The 19,602-nt window shown below is 47.6% G+C and overlaps 1 protein-coding gene and 2 long non-coding RNA genes across 5 annotated transcripts; 2 read left to right on the plus strand and 1 right to left on the minus strand.

Annotated features, from left to right (window-relative positions):
* Positions 1-3,372: 3,372 nt before the first annotated feature.
* LOC138098374 (uncharacterized) lies at positions 3,373-10,184 on the plus strand. Of its 3 annotated transcripts, none has more exons than XM_068994887.1 (2): positions 3,373-3,426; positions 8,379-10,184. In XM_068994887.1, the coding sequence occupies exon 2, from the start codon at positions 8,485-8,487 to the stop codon at positions 9,508-9,510; it is 1,026 nt and encodes a 341-aa protein (XP_068850988.1). In that variant the 5' UTR covers positions 3,373-3,426; positions 8,379-8,484; the 3' UTR covers positions 9,511-10,184. The 3 variants fall into 3 exon arrangements, with proteins under 3 accessions (XP_068850988.1, XP_068850987.1, XP_068850989.1); XM_068994886.1 differs by lacking the exon at positions 3,373-3,426 and adding an exon at positions 7,713-7,755; XM_068994888.1 differs by lacking the exon at positions 3,373-3,426 and adding an exon at positions 7,828-8,036.
* LOC138098375 (uncharacterized) lies at positions 5,198-8,053 on the minus strand. The gene is made up of 3 exons (XR_011146606.1): positions 7,973-8,053; positions 7,534-7,589; positions 5,198-6,613 (listed from the first exon to the last, which is right to left on the minus strand). It is a non-coding gene; the product is annotated as an uncharacterized lncRNA (long non-coding RNA).
* Positions 10,185-13,741: 3,557 nt separating the features above from the next.
* LOC138098382 (uncharacterized) lies at positions 13,742-17,081 on the plus strand. Its single transcript, XR_011146610.1, has 3 exons — positions 13,742-13,800; positions 15,045-15,177; positions 15,723-17,081. It is a non-coding gene; the product is annotated as an uncharacterized lncRNA (long non-coding RNA).
* Positions 17,082-19,602: the final 2,521 nt, after the last annotated feature.

The following is a 19,602-nucleotide window of genomic DNA, read 5'->3' on the forward strand; positions in this document are numbered from 1 at the left end:
TGGGATGTGTCTCTGTGCAGGGCATGATGTGGGACCTGATGGATGTGGCAGGGCTGGGAATTGCTGCTCCAAAGTGGCATTCCCAGTGCCCTTTGGATGATGTCCTTAGTGACTGGAGCTGCCTGCTCCTGCCAGATGCACATTTGAACTGATTCTGTTCTGTGTTATTAAATGAGTATCTGCCTTCTGGGAGACTAAAGAGGAGAACTCTGCGAACAGCTGAACACACAACAGAGCTTAAAATATTTTTCCACACCATTAGTGAAGCTTCTTAATGCATCAAGCCCTGTGCTACTGAGACTTGGTCACAGGCATGAGGATACCCTACAGATTTTAGAGTTTTGATGCCAAATGCAGTTGTCTGAAGGCCATGGTTGGGTTCAGGGCCTGAAAACAAGTGCAGGACCTGAGAAAAAGCGCAGCTGGAACTGTGGTTTGAGAGTTTTCAGCCTGTCTCAGCCACCAGTTACAACAAAGCTGGGTTTTTTCCCTTTTTCTGTGATGCTGTAACCAGATCCAAGAACTGGGTAAGAGAAGGGAGAGAAAAGCCCAGCCTAAAAGCTGGGCTAATGCAGCTCTCCTGCAATTGCCTCTGTGCAGGGTCTGAACAACAAAGCCCTTGGTAATGGCTGTGATGAGGTGAGGGGGTCTTGGTCTCTAATTGAGATTGCCAAAGTGAGACTTTGACATTCTGACTTGAAAAGGCATTTGCCACATGGATTCTTCAAAGCTGTTCTGAACCACAGGCTCTCAAGTTTCATTTCTGTTGAAAGCAGTCTCGACTTTAAAAACGCTGTATTGCACTTGCTGTGCTGCTAAATGGTCTCATTTGTTCTGTTTCAGCTGTTTGTTAACCCTGTTTGTGCTCAGTCCAGCTTGTACTGCCTAGGTGGGGGATGTGCTTCAAGGTTTGTGGAGAAAAACATCTTTTTAACCCGTAATTGTCATTGTTCTGAAGAGATTCTTCTGTCTGCTGTTCTCCACTCCTTGTCCCTCCAGTGCATGTCTTTCTGCAGTGCTGTAAATGCAAACACTAAAACATGTCAAATGAAACTTCTCTTGTTTGTTTTATTACGTCAATAGGTCAAAAACCAAAGTTACAATATTTGAATACAGGTCACAAGCACATGTTTTAAAATGGCATCAGTGTTATCCTGCATGGGCTGCAAGTCTGAGGAGAAACATGATGGAAACAACGCTCAGAAACAACAAAAAAAAATAGTGGGCTGAGCTTTATTTGTCACATGTCCAGATGCTAAAATAAGGGAGGTGTGTAATTCTTAATGAATTTGCTTTGTGTTTAACAGCAGATGATGATGTGCAGTTGTGTTTGACAGACGTGGTGAACATTCCTCTGCCACCTGTTAGGGACACAATAAAAGGGAAATGAAATGCCTGGTGAAATCCTGGTGTAATTAAGCACCTGTCAAAACACAATTTTGGCCTGTTGGAGTTCCTACTGCTCCTTACCCCACAAAGGGAAAACCCATGTTCTATTTCAAAATACTGACAGCATCCAGGCTTGTGCCCCAGAACATTAATTTTCTATAAAATAAATTATCCTCACCATCAAACTGTGGGTCCTGGGAGCTGTGGTTGTAATTCTCTGGGCAGGAATCAGCCCCTGGATGCTCTGGATACCCCATGGGGAACCCGTGCACCAATTCTTGTGCAAGCCCATCAAACATCTTGCTGAGAAACCAGGAGCTCAAAGCTGCCCTTTCTCCTTGAAGTCACGGATTTCCATCGTGCCTTGCACAATGTCCCTTTCCCAAAGGACATTTTGGGGTTGGTTTTATTTTTTTTTTTCCAATCCTGCCATGGAAAAGCTTTATCATGCTGGGTTTTTTAATTATACAGCATAATGGCATGGCTGTTCAATTTTAACTGCAAGGCTGATATTAAAACAGTAATTTGTACCAGAGTTTTGCTTCCATTTTCTATTTCCTAAAATACACAAAGTTGTCTCCAGCAGGCAGCTGAAGGGGTGCCAGGAGGGGCAGGAGGGACGCTGTGACCCAGGGTTTTATTGGCAAAGAGGGTGATTTATTCTACTAATAATATGGAAGGTATTTAATATATATTTAATTTATATTTATATTTATATTTATATTTATATTTATATTTATATTTGTATTTATATTTATTATATATATTTATATTTACTATATTTATATTTATATTTATATTTATATTTATATTTATATTTATATTTATATTTATATTTATTATAGATATTTGTATTTAATATATTTATATTTATATTTATATTTATAAATATGGAAGGACAAAGGGAAGGTGGAGGGAGCTCGTGAAGAGGAACAGACTTAAAACAGGCAGCTCTGTCCTCTCTGGGTTTAATAATTGTGTTTGCTGTTGGTCCAACTCTGACTGAAAGCCTTTTTTTTACCTGACTGAGCCTGGAGAGGCACTTTCACTGGATTTTGCCCAAATTAATCATATTTACAGGTGATAAAGTCATGAGGAAATTAATGAAAGTAGGCTAATGAAAGAGGCCTGCTCTGTAGGCCTTATGCCATGGAGTACTGTTTTCTTGCCTAGTTTTCGGGCATCACAGTTCAAGTCTTCTAATTAATGAGGAGCATTTGCTTGGGTGGGTTTGTTGTTATTTTGTGGGGGCTCCAGTTGCAAGTCTAAACTCAGTTTTCCCTTCAAACTGAAAGAGTTGCCCTTGTAAAAGGCTGCACCTGAGCTGTTACATCACAGAATTAACAGCAGCTACTCCTGGGTGCTGACTGCCACCTTGCTGATTAATAAACCTGCCTGGGTGACTGGTGGGAATCCTGGATTAAGTGCTGGGGTTTGGGCTCTGAGCTGCCCGAGCACTGAAACGCTCTTGCTTCTGAGCGGCTCAGGTTGGGCAATGGTGCTTTTCTCACTTCTGTCTCAATGACACTTGCCCAAGGTGTGGTAGGAAAATATTCCCAGGTGTGGGAAGCTCAGTTTGGTTCTGGTGGAAGAAGCAAAGGCAAGACCTTGCCTGACCTCTGGGTGATGGAGTTTTGGTTTTTACCCTTTTCTTCTTTTATATATTCTCTGTATCCTTTATACTTTTAGATTTGTAGCTCTGGAGCTTCATATTGCAGCTTAGTTTCAACATTTTCCCAGGCAGAAAGACAAAACAAATTCCAGGATCCCTGTGCTATCTTAGCTCTCCTTAGAAACCAAGGCTGAGACCACCTTTCCAAGACAAAAGTTTGTAAACAGGGCCTGGATCTCATCCTAAGGTGGAGAATGTAGAAGGTACTAGACCTGGGGGAGTTCCTTCACCAGGCAGGTTCCTGTTTGGGGGGTTCCTGTCAGATCTGCTAATTTGCAGAATCTATAAAAACTGCACACACATCACACGGGTTGTGCATCTTTTCTACCTGACCAATTTGTGCACCTGAGGATCCTCATCTAAAGGTACCCTTTTTATCACCCTAACTGCGTCTGACTCGTACTTTTAGGGCCAGAGAAAAAGGCCTCAGCAGCACCCTGCCTGAAGGTCACAGATCTCTGTAGGAGCGAAGGCAACAAACCTCTGGTACGTGAGGAAACATTAATGCTAAAAAGTGCTATAATCTCCTTCTTTCTGCAGCTCCTGCGGGGTGCCAGCACGGGCAGCAGCTTCAGGCAGCAGCTGTGCTGTGGGATCTGTGAGAGGTGCAGGAAGCAGGAGCGGGAGGCAGCAAATGGGGACCAGCGAGACCAAGCCCCTTCTGCAGAGCCCCGGGGACACATCGAAGGACACATCGAGGTCCTTCGATGCTCAGCCCCCCACACCAGCCTGAAAGTCCCTGAACAGGGCTCTAAAGGCCTGAACAGGGCTCTAAAGGCCTGCAGTCGCTGAGCCAGGACCACCAGCCCTCAGCTGATGCTCTGCAGGAGAAGGGAGAGAGCGGCTCTGCTGCGGATCCCGTGGGAGCGGCAGCCTGGAATCTCATGGATTTCTCTGGGGAGGAGGTTGAAGGAGAAGTTAAAGGTTTAACCCAGCAGGAGAAAGTGGATAAGACAGAAGAGGAAATAAAAGCTGTTCCTGAGGCTCAGCCTATGGGAGACACAGCTGCAGGTGCAGAGCTCGTGGTAGAGGAGGAAGCAGTCCCACGACCAGGGGCAGCCTGGCAGCGAGGGAGCTCTGTGGGCTGGAACAACCCTCCAGGAGGGAAATATTCTCAGCCTCAGAGAGACCTCAAGTGAAGCTGAACCTGGCCAAGGCTGTGAGATGGAGCCTCCTCCTGCAGACGCCGGGGGGGTTCTCATAGGCAGGGGCTCGTCACTGCCTGCAGTGCAGGTGGCAGGGGAGCCCCAGCCCTCCCTGTATGCTGAGCTTCTGGAGGGGACAGGCGGGGCTGAGAAAGTCCTGCTAAGTCCTCAACCTCCCCAACGAGCTGAGCTCACCCGTCTGGTCGAAGCAATGTCTTGGCTGACCCTGCAGAGCCCTTCGGAGGTCACAGCAAAGGGTGGGGCTGAGCTCCATTCCACTCCTCCTGTGTCCTGGGAGTCCCCGTGCCCACAGCTGGGATCTCTGGAGCCACCAACCCAGCTGCTTGACCCCCCTAAAGCAAGGGATGCAGGGCACCGTGTCACCTGCCCAGGGCATGGGGAGCCTGTGCTGTGCAGGGCCTGGGGGACCGAGGGAGTTCTTGCAGCAGCCCAGAGTGCTTGAGGAAGGGGATGCTGAGGGAAAAGCTGCGAGAGAAAATATCCTGCAGGTGCCTCTTCATTTGCCTTGCACAGAGCTGAAGGCTGAGGAGGGGGGAGAGCTGAGTGTGACCGGTGATGTTGGGGATGAAATTTAAAGCTTTGGGAAAAGGATGGGCTTTTGTAACCCCTCGACTTCGGTCCTTCCAGCTGCACTTAGACTTTGCTGACAAAGCCTCCTGTGTATAAGATTTGCCAAACAAATAATCTTCCTTCATTTAGGAGGTGCCTGGAATCCTTTCTGTTCTTCAAAAGGCTTCTCTAAGCTAATAAACTCTAATTGTTGCTAATGTGGGTTGTGGGCTGCGTCTGCAGTGATATTCAACCATGGGCTGCTTGGGCCTAAAAGGTGGGAAGGTATTAAACAAACACACACAAAGCTGACTGAAGGCTCATCTTTTTGAACTCAGTTGTTTTACTTTTTGTTTGTTTGTTCTGCCAAAGCCACCCACTCCTCCTGGTGCTGCTGCTGTCTAGGGGGGATCTGTGCGTGCTCAGTGCCACTCTTTGTCCCAGCCTCCCACAAAACCCAAACCTGAGGCAGGGAAAAGGCTTGAGTAAGAAACCCTGAGGGAAATCAGCCTCCATCATTTTGTGCCTGACCACGAGCTGGTTACTTAATTCTGCCGAGGAGGATTCTAAGAAATAGCTGTGCTACAGAAAATGTTCTTTAACCACTGGGAGTCCTGGGCCTGCGGCTCCTGAGCCCGGGGCCAGGGGCCAGGCAGAGTTTCCAAGGTCAAGTCCGTGTTGTGCACCAGCTGGAAAAGCAAAGCTGCACAGCTCAGCGGTGGAAAACCCTTCTTGTTCCTTGAGGAGAAGATTCTCCAGCCCCAGTGTGTCCCCCTTTTGCAATGCCAGCTCTGTGATGAACGAGGGCAGCCCCCAGGCAGACGGGTGGGTTTGATGCCACGCCAAATGTACCAAGAGGCCCTGGCACATGTGTTGGAAGGAAGAGACAGTTCTATTAAGAGGGAGCAGCTTGAACTCTGCAATAAAAAAACCCCAAACACAAAGAGCGATGCCCTGAGCTGCCTGCAGCCTGCTCCTTGTAAGCAGTGATGCCATGGGAAGGCTTTGTGATGGTGCTGTCGAGCAGCATTCCATCACCCAGCACAATCCTGAGCTGACAGCTGAGGCCGGCTCTTTGGAAGAGCTGTGATTATTTCTTTTTATTTGTCAAAAAAAGAAGTGTATGTTTTTTTTAGAACAGCACTTTTAAATATATCAAAGGAGCAGAGATTGGAAAAGGCTTTTGGAACAAATACTAAGCCTGGTAAGGGAAGGAGATGCGATTGCCCTGACAGGAGGATTTTCCTCCCTCCGCTTGCCTGTGTTACGTTGCCATTTTCTGTGGTGTCTCACATGCAGGAGATTTTCTGGATTGTTTTAAAACAATCCAGAAAGGGTCAAAGTTGGAGTTTTTAACTAGAATATTTCATCTATTTATTTCATATATTTCATATATATGTTTCATATGTTTCCATATTTCACCACGATTCAAGGGTAAGAAATTCTTTAAATCTGTATTTTAAATTCTACACTTGAAATCTCAGAAATGCTCCAACTGCCTCGTGATGAGCTGATGACTGAGCGCCTTCCCCTTGCACAGAACACTGAAATAAGTCTCTGCAACATCTGCAGGATTTGGAAATCCGCTTGCCAAGCTCCCTGTGCTGCAGTGACTGACATTCCCCCACGCAGAAGCAGCTTGGGATGCAATTTCTGTCCACTTGTGTTGTTTTGCAAAGCACCAATGTCCCCAAAGCATCCGAGTTTTTAGCCACTGTCCTGTGGCACTCCCTACACGCCTGTGCTTGTCACATGTGAAAATCATGGATTAGTTTGGAGAAATTCTTAAGAGTCAAAGAAATCCTGAAGTGCCTCTGAATTCCAGTTCCACTGAAGCCTAAAAAAGAAGCATAAAAAAAAAGAAAAGAAAGGCCTTTGAGAAGCTGTTGTAAAACCATACCAGACACGGAGTGAGGCCCTCCCAGCCCTGTCAACGTGACATTGCAGTGCCACCAAGACACAGAACCCTGCCTGTTATCGTGCAGAGCAGATGTTGGACCACATCAAAAGGCAGGAGGGGGATATTGTCCTGTTCTGGTCCCAGCTCTGGCTGCACACACGGATTTACCTCGCCAAATGCTCCTCCTTTGTTCTCTGCTCTCAGGGAGTCACTGGAGCTCAGCAAAGTGTAGGATGCTGAACCGGATCTGGCATCCAAAATTGTAGATTTGAAGGGGGTTTTATGTAAAGAAAAGTCTGGAATCCATCCATTTTGATCTTTCTGGGGCTTTTTTTTTTTTTCATTCCACAGCACTGGTGCTGCTGGCAGTGGATATTTAAGCTCTGCCTTCACGCTCCTGGCTGGGATGAGCTTGTTTTTAATGGATATTTACTTCTGTGTTTTGCCCATGTGACCAATTCCACGTTCGAACTCCCTTCCAGCCAGCAACACAACCAGGGCTGGGGAATGTCAGCGCCAGCAGAGGGTGATCAGTTGTGCCTGGGATCATTCAAATCATCTGCAGCCACTGTAAAACTGCTAATTGCACCACCCAGCCTGTTGAAGAGAGCCCAGAAGTGGAAAAAGGGGGTCATTTTTCACCTCTAACTGCTCCATATCAAATAAACCAGGAGATTGCAATGTCAGTATTATCACTTGTGAGCTATACTCAAGCCCAGCCTGGTTTTCTGCCACTTGGCATCACCACTTCTAACCCGAGGTCAGTTTGCCTTGTCCATGGCTGCTCTGTGTACATCTCTAGCTTTATATTAAACATTCAGTGGCCATTACCAAAATCCCACAATGAAGTTACTCACCTGTCAGCTGCACACAGGAGCACGGCCACCTCCTGCTCCCAGCAGCTTGGAAATGGCTGGGAAAGTGGAAAATAGAGTAAGGGAACTCCAGAACCTGCTGGAACTAAGGTTGGGAGTCTCGGGGGGAAGGGATTGAGTGTGACCCCCTCCTCCTATTTAACCCCAGGTGAGGGCTTTGCCTCCCAGGTGGGGGATCCTCGGTGGGGTTGTGGAGCTGTGCTGGTGAGAGGGGGCTGTGCTGGGGTTTTGTGTGGTCTCTGAGCTCTCTTGCTGTTTGGTTTTTATGGGATGGTTTTTTTGCTTTGATTCGTGCAGATTTTTACTGTCTGGGCCTCTTTGAGCACAGGCAATTTTGTTGCTTTTAGCTCATTTAAGTGTTCAAGGCACACCTTGCTCCTCAGTTGTTGAATTAGTTTTGTGCTGGGAGATGTTATTTTACCTTTTAGTTTGCTGGTGTCTCTTGCAGTCCTCTCTTAATGTTATTATTCAGGAATAAATGGCCTGTGAGTTCTAAATTTGTGTAATTTTTTCCTGCCTGCTTTGCTTCTCCTCCCTGCTGCCCCCGTCTATTACTGGAAGTCTAAACATTTCCTTGACTGGAGTGAAGAGTGGCTCCTGAAAGCTGTCACTGTTCTCTAGAGTGCTCTGGTTTGACTGATAAGTTGTCTCTTTTTCCTTCTTTTCAGCCTGTTACTCCTTAAAAGCTCTCTGTGTCTCCCCTGACCCTCCCAGTGCAATTCCACCTGTTCAGCTCATTCCTGTGATCCCTGAGCTCCTGCTAGGTGAGAATTGGGTAATTAACTCACCTTAATGTACATGGGCTAATAAATATCCATGTCTTGCAGGTGTGAAGCCCTTCCTTCTCAAGAGCCCGAGCTCCCTGCTCCTCCTCAACCACTGCAGCCTCACTAGAAGAAGCCCTTGGTGGAGTTGCTCCCTTCCCCTCTGACCATGGGATGTATTTTTGGGAAGAACAAGAGGCCCTCTGTGTTTCCCAGGTTATTTTATAGGCCCAAGAGCAAGAAGGCAGTGGGGGCTGCCCGGGTGTGCTGCGATGCAGCCACGTGGACTGAGGAGAACCATTTCTACTCAGCACGGATTGGGAGGACTCGGAGAGGCTCTGAGCCTCCTGCTGCCAGTCTGGTGTTGGAAACTTCTGAAAGGGAATTTGGAGGGGAGGGAGGAGACTCAGCTGCCCCTCCAAGGGCACAGCACAACGAGGCCTCGTTCCCTGTGGCTGCTGGAGACACACGAGGTGCTGAGGTGTCCCAGGAGCCTGAAACCAAACCTCACCCCGAGGTGATGAAACACCAGGAACTCCCTGAAGAGGCACAAGGATCCCAAAGCCCTCAGGAGAGCAGTGAGGCTGAAGCTGTTCTGCATCCCCCTGGCAGCTCTTTGCCCCCTGAGCTTGGCTGCAGGAACCAGGGGGTGACACCTCTCGCTCAGATCAGGGTGGAGGTTGATGTCCACATGTCTGCAGGTGACCATGGGGGCCTTGGCCAGGGTCAGGCTGCTGTAAAATCCGAGCTGCTGAGCAGTGCAGAGCAGGAGGCTGGGGCTGGGAGCGGTGCAGAGCAAGCCTGTGTTGGGAGGGCTCTTTGGGAAGTGCCCGTGCAGAAGGCAGGTGACTCCACAGCTACTTCGTGTCCTTTGGAGGAGCCAGAGCTGCCTCTGAAGGCTGCAGAGCCAGGAGGGGGCATCACGAATGGGCAGAGAGCTGCAGAAGAGCAGGGGGGAGAAAAAACAGAAGCCCCACCTGATCTCCAGCTGGGACAAGGTGAGATTCCTGCTCCTGAAGGTGTGACAGAAACTGCTGCTGAACCAGAGCAAGCTGAAGAGATGGCCAAGGCCTGTGGCGATGGGCAGACATCAGAGGAGATCCCAGCCTGCCTGCTGGAAACCCAGGCTGCCCTGCAGGAGGAGGAGGAGGAGAAAATCCAAGTTAGCAGTGAGGGAAAACCAGAGGAGCACTGAAAGAGCACATGGACTCTGCAGCAGCAGCATGGAGCATGCCCATTTGTCTGCAGCCCAGAGATGAATCTGCTGCCTCCATCCTGCCAGGGAGTGATGCCAAAGGGTGCTTGTGCCCTGAAAGACCCAGAAATCGGGGTGGTGGTGGCAGAACCTGCTTTGAAAAGTGATGCTTAACTTAAAATGTGTGTGTTGCCTTCTGTGAGTGGCACTACCCTCCTTCCTTCTGCTGGGGGAGGCAGGGTGGGCATGGGCTGAGTGTTTCTTGGTACAAAAAGTGTATTTATGTATTTATTCGTGTATTTACACCCTGGCTGGGGCTGTGCACTTTGTGCTTCTCTCCCTGTGTGTGGCTGCACAGGGTTAAGGCTGTGTCTAACAAACCAACCAGATTTATTAATTACACTTGTCTGCTCACCCCTCTGACTGTCACCACTATTGGAAATGGGGTGTGTGAGGTCTATGTTGCAGCTGGAATCAATAAATGGGTGCATTTTGATACTGACTGCTGTGAAATGTTGGGTTATTAATGGGCATTTGCTTTATGGTTTGTGCTGGTTGGGTGGAGGTCAAGGGGCTCAGACTGGGGGCCTGTGGAAGGAGCTGGAAACAACAACAGAAATGCTTCTGGTGGTCATTTTGCTGCAAATAATCAATAAATTTCTGGCAACTGCATATCCAATACTAATCTCTAATTATACAGTGCTAAACAGAGGGGAGTTTTCCTGTCAAACCTGACTCGTGGCACAGCTCTCACTGAATTTATAAATGATGTGGTGCTGAAGGGAATCAGGAAAATAACACAGCCTAATTTCTTTCAAGCAGAAGGTTTTTATACCACGTTATCCTGCTAGAACTCATGGGGATTGAAAAAAAAAAAGCTTTAAAAGGGAAATAATTATTTGTATTAGACAGCTGGAAAACTCCAATGTGAAGGAGAGCAAGATCCTCCCTAAGGAAACCATTTCCAGCTCTGGTGTTCCTGCATGGAGCCCTCATTAACAGAGTTCACAGGAGGCGAGGAATGATGGTTAAAGGCAAGCCAGGATATGAGGATGTTGAGAGCAATGCTTCCATTTAAGGGATGATTGGTTTTACTGTCTTTAAGTGCTTAATCACATCAGGAGTTTGGTGTACCCTTAAAAAGATTTCCTGGGACTCAGAGGACCAGGCTGCCACACTCCAAACCTCTTGACTTAAGCCAGACTTGCTTCATTTTTTTCTTTTTTCCCTTATGACCAAATCTGATGGAGACTGTGCCCATGGAAATGTCTTATCTGCCCTGACTTAAACAAAACAGAGAATGTTCCTTTTCCTTGGCTGCTCCTCACAACCCCAGAGGCCTCTCCATCAGCTGGTTCTGTTGACAAGCTGGGTTTGGCTGCCTCTGGCAAAGCTCTGCTCTCAGGCTGGAGATTATGTCCTCATTGCATAGAATTTAGATTTAAAACTGAGTAGGTTGGCAGTTCCTCCTTGCCAGGAGTGAGAGGAGGCCTGAGGAAATCAGGGGAGAAGAAGCAGAGGGCAACAAAAACCTCTGTGCATCGCTCTGCCTCTCTCTTAGATCGTCAGCTCAACCACTGTAATTGTATTTTGTGCTTCTGATTGAGTAAAAACATCTTGGAATTCATGGAATCAGGTTAAAATTACTCAGCAGCCCCTTCCCCCTGTGACTGACGGTGTGGGGCTAATCAAGAGGGACAATAAATACATCATTACACGACACTGTTGGTGCCACACTGGAGCAGATGGGTGACAGGGATCAATTTCCACCCCAAGAGGAATGGTGCAGAATAATTCTGCGGGCTGTAGTCTCACAAACCGCGTCCCAAAACACCTGCCAGGTGCTCACCAAATTACAGGAACAAAAGTGGGGCCGTGCAGCTCTTTAATTTTGCTGGAATTTTGGTGTTTAAACCTAATTAACAAAGCTGCAGTCTGAATCAGGGATGGTCTCTCATGCTCTGGAAAAGGAGTGATTTTTCCTTCCTTTCTCAGAAAAATCATGGAATACACTTCCACCACATGCAGTGCCACAGGAATTTCGGGGAAGAAGTTTTTGCAGTGCCCTGATTTCGATTACACCAATCTGAGTGTTTGCAATGTAAAAAGTTCCTTGGTAAATGAGAAAAAAACCAGCTAAAATTCCTCTTACAATATTCCAGTTCTGCTGCTTTTTTGTTATCAGGTCCATTTGGGGTTTTCAGATGTGCCCCAGGTTCTGTAAAGCCAAGCTTTACCCTCAGGGTTTCCTGGTTTGCATGGTCCCTGTCTCACCCACTCAAAATTACACGTGGGGGAGGTTTGGCTTTGGCAATTTTAATGGCTTTAAATGCCTTGTCAGAGGAGACTCTGCCTCTTTTCTGATATTTGTGTTGATTCCAATGCCAGAACTGATGGTTTTGCCCTTTTCAGCTTGTGAAGTGCTTGGTAAAATGCTGAATATTGGTATCTGTGGCCTCAGAGTGAAAGCTGCTCCTCTCCTGGTGATCTCCTTGCAAGTCTTGGGACACCAGCTGGGCTCGCTGTGCTTAGACCCTGATAAAATTAAAGATGAAGGGCTAAACTTCCAAATGTGACTCAGATCAGGGCTTAGGCCTGAAAGCACCTTAATGCTTTTAAACTCCTGCCCTGAGAGCAGGGAAAGCCCATTCTGCAGCAGCAGAACCCTTGCACCATCTGGCAGAGCACATCCCTGACTCCAAACTCTTTGCCACTGATGAGTGAAGGCGAATTACACCTTTTACTGCTCTTCATCTCATCTTTTCAGGCGAGTTCTAACGGGAGGGTTTATTAACAATGCAGTGGTGTGGCTCTAACTCCGCGCTGTTCCAGGCTCCAGGCTGCCCTCTTAAGATGATAAGCAGCAAATTCCTCGCTAAAATCCACGATGAATCACTGCAAATGAGTGTAAAGCAGCATTACCGACTCACACTTGGAGTGCAATCTAATTTTTTGGCGCTTGGGAAATCTCAGCTCCTGTTGCTAAGGTTCTTTGCTTTTAATTTTTATGATTAAACGTTCGGTCATTCACCAGGAAACCTTGAAAAAAATACCTGGCCCCACTTGAGAAACTAAAACCTCAGGAGCGTTTAGGAGCTGCTGGAGCTGTTAGGAACTCCAGTGTTTCTCTTCCTTTATTTTTATTCTTTTGAATTACAAAATAATTATTTATAAATAATTCTCACCCTCCTTATCACAGTAAATCTGTTTCTCCTGAACTCTTTTACAACTAAGTAAAAAGTTCTGAAAACAGCTGGTCGAAAACCAAACACTTCCTTTATCCAGAGCAGCGACTGCTGGTCGATATTCTTGTTCAATACAAAACAATTCTGCATTGCTTTGGTTGTTGTGTCCCTGCCTGGCTTTCAGAAACACAATGATTTCCTTGCTTCCTCACACTCTCCTCCCTCCACGGCATCCAAGGAGCCCAGATGTAAAGCCACAAAAATTGCTGTGATCTGACAACCAGGCACGATGTGAAAGCTGGAAAAGTTCTGAAACAGAAGCTACTCAAAACACGCGTCCTGAGAGAGAGAGAGAGAGAGGGAAAATTCGATCACAAATCTCCCCCAGCTCTGCCTCCTTTGCTGCCAAGTGCCTGCAGCACCTCACAGAGGTGAAAAGCACCCCGAGAGCTGTTCCTGTGGATCGGGAGGATGTTCTGTGCCTGCAACACCTCAGCTACCAGGGGTTCTTCCTAAATTCTATCGTGGAGCTGCTGCTCTGCAGCCACAGAACGCCAGGGTGGTTTGGGTTGGAAAGGACCTTAAAAATCATCTCATTTCACCCCCTGCAGGGACACCTTCCACTATCCCGGGCTGCTCCAAGCCCCGCCCAAACTGGCATGGGACAGTTCCAGGGATGGGGCAGCCACAGCTTCTCTGTGCCAGGGCCTCCCCACCCTCACAGGGAAGGACTTCTTCCTAAATCCCCCCTCGAAACTGTGCTCTGGCAGCTTGGAGCCATTCCCCCTTGTCCTCTTCTTGTCAGAAATCTCTCCAACCTGTCACCGTGCACAGAGAGACCCCACAACATTTCCCTTCGGCTCTGTGTGAATACTTTGGGGACAAAAAAAAGAAGATAATATCTAAACACAGAGAGCCCTCTGATGCTTCATAAACATGGAGCAGGAACAATTCCCAGCCTTCCAGGCAGCTGTGTAAGGGATCAGTAATTAAATCATTGGCTTTGGGTGGGAAGCAATTGAGTGTTGCTGCCCTGCCCTATTTAAGGTCCAGCTGCTCCCTCCCAAACTCTGCTGGGAACTGCGTGGGGGCATTTCCTTTGGAAGTGAGTGTGGGCACTGCGTGGCACAAATGTGGGGGTTTTTGGGAAGGAGGGGTTTTTGTGCTTTGTTTTTGGGGGTTGGTTTGACTTCTCTAGTGAGAGAGAAAGAGAGAGCTCTGCCTTTAGGGTTTCAGCAAAACTGTAATTATGCTTTCTTCTGTCTTTGGCTCTGAACAAAATTCTGCTGGTGGCAAGATGGGCCTGAAAATGAAACGTTCACAGCATGAAATGGCAAAATAAGGATGAGGAAGGGGAAATAATTTTCCTATATATAAAAAGTAACTGGTATCTTAAGGTCATAAATATCTATATCTTTATAAACAAAACTTCTTTGGAGGCAGCAGCAGTCAAATCTGTATTTTGTCAGATTTTGAGTTGCTTCTGCAGTGATGGTAAACAAATCAAAGTAAACCACAAAATAAGTTATTATTTTCCTTTCCTCTCCTGGCATTTTACTGCCCTACCAAAATGCCATGGAACGTTTTGTGGCTGTATTCATTTACACAAAATCCTTGCTGCTGGTGCAGCAATTGGTTACTCTGGAAGCTCAGGTTGACTAAACATCCAGTTATTTGTAAGCTGTCCACCTTTGGTATCAGAGATCATCTCTCTTCTTGTATTTCAGTTTTTCTCCCCCAGTAGAAGTGGGTGGGATCGTTTTTCTTGCTTTTCCCTTCTTACAACTCTGTAGTTTTAAGTGATTAAGTTCATGGAGTCTTGTAAGTGAGTGCCTAACCGCCATGGAATCGCACATTTTTACAGATTCTGCCCATAAAAGCAGCTCAAACAGTGCAGCAAAACTGCTCTGGATCCATTAGCTCCACTTTAAAAACTGTAATTCCTAAATTATAGCTCTGTTTTTCTGTCGTTCCTCTTACTCTGCGCTGGTTGAGCTCTCTGCAGCACCATCCGTAATCAGATCATGTTGTGTGGCACTGCTTGCTATCCCACTTTAAATATTTAGCTATAAAAAATGGCCCAGGATTTGGACTGGAACAGCGCTGGGAGGGGCTGATGATGTGGGACTGGTGGGGAAATGGGTTGCTGTCGCTGGCTGCCTCTTATTTAAGAGCAGAACCTTATCACCCTTGAGCCAGGAACAAAGGCTGAGGGGCTGTGGCGCTGCAAATAAATGGTTTAAGTCATGTTTGCTTTGTGGTTTCCCTGCCAGCACCAGGGCACTCGTCTCCTCCTTAAGGATGGGCGTTTAACTCGTGTTTGCCTCTTTCTGGCACTCTGCATGGCAGGTTCCGAAGGGAATTCCTGAAGCTGTGAGCAGCTCCCTCTTTTCCACACAACTTCTGCTCCTTCCCTGCAAAGTGCTTGATCTGTTTTCTGGCAGTGCAGTTGTAAAAAGGCCCTTTATAAACGTACCCTGAGGTAAGCGTTTCTCTGCATTCAGAATGCGCTGCCCCTTTTTAATGTTTGGGTTTGAAGCAGTGGCATTGCTGTGGTTGCTAAAAAGGGAGTTAATGACTGGTGAAATAATGACCCAGGGGCCTGAAATCCACTTGTTTCTCATCTCTCAATACGCAGATATTTTTCTTTTCCTTTCCTTTCTCCTCCCTTCCATATCTTGCCAGGCCTCTGAATGACTTCCCTGGCTAAATGTGAACTTCTTTGTAGAATTAATAAATAGTTTAGGAAACAAGGGGAGACCTAAATAGTATTTGCTTTGGGAATATAAACTAATAACTGTAAAGTGCATTGTGGGCTGAGAGTCCTGGGGAGGGAGTGACTTCCTAAATGCTCTCAGTGGCATCAAAAGGCTGTTCCTTGAGCTAAGACTGGCTTAGAAGCAACAAAACCTGCAGCTTGTGGACAGCCCGCTCTGAAATGAAGTGGGAATTTGATTTTAGAGGGGCATTTTCTGCTCTGGCACAGGGCTGAGGAGGGGATTCTGTTGGATTTTTCCTCCCTTGCAGGTGGCACAGGAGTGATTTGTCAGCTCAGCAAGGCTGGAATGAGGATCTGTGTCTGCTCCTAAAGGCTCTGTTTGTGCCCAAGTCCCGCAGCAGCCCAGACCCTCGGGATTCCCTGGAGAAGGCTGTGAGCAGGATTTGCTTGGCACACCTTGATCATGGGGAATGAGATCAGTCACAGGAGGTACTCGTGCAGGAAGTTCCAGAGGTTTGAAAGGCTGAGATCTGAGGAGAGAATGTCTGTGTCTGATGTCCCCATGGCGCAGCCAGCCCAGGATGGGGGATTTTGGGGCAGTGTGACCCACCCTGAGAATGAGGAACCCCAGGGTGCTGCTGCAGGGCTGTGCAGCAAAGAGCAAGGAAGGAAAAGGGAAATGGCCTCGTGCTCCCCACCTGTGGCCCAGGGAATGGTGAGAAACACGGAGCTGCAGGAGCCTGGAGAGGCCCAGCCTCCTGCAGGACAGGCACAGGAGGCTGGGGACAATCCCCCGACCATAAATCCTGATGGAAAGCTTTGTGCCCCGACTCAGGAAAGACCTGCAAGAGCTGAGCCAGCTGGGGGACACACAGAGGTGACAAAAAGGGACTGCCCTCTGCAGCCTGCAGTGGAGATGGGAGCAGGAGAGGTGGAGACTGCAAAGGGGACAGTGAAAAGCAGCTCAGAGTTGCACAAGAGACCCAACACCAGGATGAGCCCTCTCTGCAGGTGGCTGAAGAAACTCAAGCCCCCAGCAGAAAAGCCTAAAGCCGAGCCTGGTGCAGTCACCAGCCACGAGTGAGGCTCCTGAGGACTGGAAAAGGATCAAGTGCCCAGTGTGACACCTGAAAAAAAGACAAAAAGGCTGGTTAAAAAACCTGTTTCTCGTGTACTATAAGAGGACATCATTTTTGTCATCTTTAAACTGCTTGTCTGCTGGATATTCCTGGCTGTCTTACACCCCGTGTGGAGCACAGAAAGCCTTCCCTCTGGAAGGGGTGGGACAGGGAGGTGAAGTGGCTCTGTTCCCTTAGCAAGCAGCTTGTGAGGATGCTTTGGCTCTGCTCTCACCGGGGGCTGGTCTGTAACAGCTCCTGTTTGAAACCCTGCACAGGTGCCCTGGGCAGCTTTGCATCTTCCTATCCCTCTTCGATTTCCTTTCCCCTGCTTGTAACAGCTTGCTCTGCTTAATGGCCCAAGAGAAGGATGAGTAGCATCCGTGTTATCAACCTAAATTAAGAGATTATAAAACCAGTAGGTGCTTACAAACACGTGGTGGTGGTGGGGGAGGTTTGCTAAACAAGGGGCTCCAGTTTTGCTGCTGGAAGTGTTTGCTGTGTGTTTTTGTATCTGGAAGTCAATAAAAGCTGCTTTCAGTGCCTCCAGTGAAGCCTTGGCTGCAGCTGGAAGTGGGATAAGGGAGGGAAGGAGGGGATGGGCTGGCACTGCCTGCCCACAGGTGTGGGGAGTGGGAACTGGGAGGGCTCCCTGCAGTGCCAAGCAGCCAGCAGTGCTGATCTGGCTGTGCTGGGGCTGCTCCTGGAGAATCAGGGAACACAAGCTCAGGAAAAGCCTTTAATTTGATTGCTGTAGCTCTGTGCCAGCCGCGTGGCTCCTCCAGGTGCCTCAGAGCTGACCTAAGCACGCCGGTGAGGAGCAGACACAGCCCAGGGTGCTGAGCCTTGTTCTGCTAAAGATCCCAGCTGGGGGCAAAAATCCTTCTGGGAGAGACAAAAAGAGGAGCTGACTGTGCAGGCAGAGCCCACAGGGGCTGCGGGGCTGTGCTGGAGCAGCCCAGCTCGATGGGGGATCGATGCCAGCCTGCCCTGGGGGGCAGCAGGGAGGGGGAGAAATGCCAGGAGAGCGAAATGCCAGCCTGAGCTCCTGGACCTGCCTCCTCCACCCTGCCCGAGGTACCTGTGCTGCTCCTGCCGCAGCCCTCCCCTGGCTGCTGGTAAAGCACTGCTCTGGGGCACGGATGGCAGCTCTGATCCTGTTCCCAGCTGCACCACGAGTAGGAAACACCTCATTCTTGTCCTTCTCCTTCAGCTCTTTCCTTCTTGGAAGCCTCCGTTTAACTTTGTGCCTCGATGTTCCCTTTGTAGGTGCATCCCCAGCTCTCCTGAGGTGGCCTTTGTCTCGCTGGTCGCTGCATCAATGTTCCTGCTAAAATCCCATTAAAGAGCTAAGGGCACGCCTTGGAGCTCCTCTTGAACAGAATTAGGACAAAAAAATCGCTTCAGCACATCCCTTTCTACACCTCTACCTCAATCCAAAGCCGTTGGCTGTGCCAGCCAAGAAATAAATAAGTAGGGAAGCAGCTGTTTTCCACCTTGTGCTCAGAAGCACCATCTGCTGCGCTGCCTCTTCCCGTGCTAAAGAGAATTCCTTGGCTGCTAATGACCTCTAAGGATAACATTTATCTCATGTAATCCCCAGGTTCCCCAAATAAAAGTCGCAGGAAGTTTCTAAAAGCAGAGATGCACCCCCAAAAGACCGGGGTGTTCATTAGTACAGGTGGCAAAGCTTTTTGATTTTTTTCCTGAAGTCAGTCAGGTGTGGAAGTGCCACCCTTTATTGATTCAGTCTTTTTTTTAAGGCAGGAAGGCGTCTGTCTGTTTGTTTGTTTGTTTGTTTCAAATATTGATTCTTTGAATGTGTTTATTTAGGTTTTGGGTTTGTTTGTTTGTTTAAGACAGAGGTGTTCTGTGGTTTTTTTTAAGGCAGGTTTCATATCTTGATGGAGTGGAGGCCCTGAAGAAGAGAGCACTGAATTGTAAGAAATTTGAAAGTTGGGGAAATAAAGCAGCTCAGGATCTGTCAGATGCCCTGAGTGTGGAAAAGGGATGGTTTGAAGTGTTGAGCTGCATTTCTGAGATGCATTCTGTGCTTGGAGAACAACTCAGCTGATTCCTTTCATCCCACTTTTCCTTTTGCCATTGTCCCCAGAGCACAGCTGATAGCATCTTGTCCATCCATTACAGCTCCTTAAAAATTCAGGAGGAATCCTGGTTTTTGTTGTGCAGCCTCAATATTCACCACACGCCTGAGCAAAAGTGATCACAGAGCTGTGATTTCCTCTGTCTTCAGGTAAGGAACTTTGTTTAAACTTGCTGTAAATTCACTTAGATTTGATTTTTTTTCCTTTTGAGACAAAATCCTTGAAAGATTTTCACCTCCCTGAAGCGTGCTGTGCTGTGTTATCCCACTGTCACCATTTGCTCTGAATTCAGGGCCATCTTAAATAAAACCCCACTTACAAAGGGACAGTGTCAGGATTAGTGCTCTGCTGTGACATTTCCCTGCACTGGGGTATTTTTGGAAACCTGGGTTTTAATGGAAAGTTTAAAAATTCCACTTTTTTTTCCCCCCCAAAAATTGCACAATTCCAGGCAACAGTTCAGTGCAGTGAAAATATCCCCCCATGGTAACATCCACAAGGTGGATGCCAGGTTTTTTCCAGAAGAGCCTGAAGTTACAAAGGTTTTTATACAAAAATTTAGGAGTCTTGATCATCTTTCCCTGTTTGCTGCTAGAAAATGTTGCTTTTTTTTCCTTCTCTTCCTCTACTGAGGAGGGAATTTCCTGTAGTTACTCGTTCCTTTGTCAATTCCTCAAATACAGGTTGATATTTTTATTTTTAAGGGAAGACAGGTATTTGCTGCACTGCTTCCTGCAGAGATCTGTTTGGAGCAGTGGGTTTATAAATAGAGGCACTCTGGTTTATTTTGGTTGGAAAACATTTTTGACGACACTCTCTGCAAAAAAGGACCGACACTGGGGGTGGAATATCAGAGCCAGAGCTCCACTGCAGCAGGGAAAAAACCCCTTTGAATTGAGAGCATCAGGGAAACCTAAAACTTGAGGCTGTGGTGAACTGGTTTGAAATCTCTTCTCTGGTACCTG

Source organism: Aphelocoma coerulescens, chromosome 24 (genome assembly GCF_041296385.1).
Source record: "Aphelocoma coerulescens isolate FSJ_1873_10779 chromosome 24, UR_Acoe_1.0, whole genome shotgun sequence".
Classification (NCBI taxonomy): Eukaryota; Metazoa; Chordata; class Aves; order Passeriformes; family Corvidae; genus Aphelocoma; species Aphelocoma coerulescens.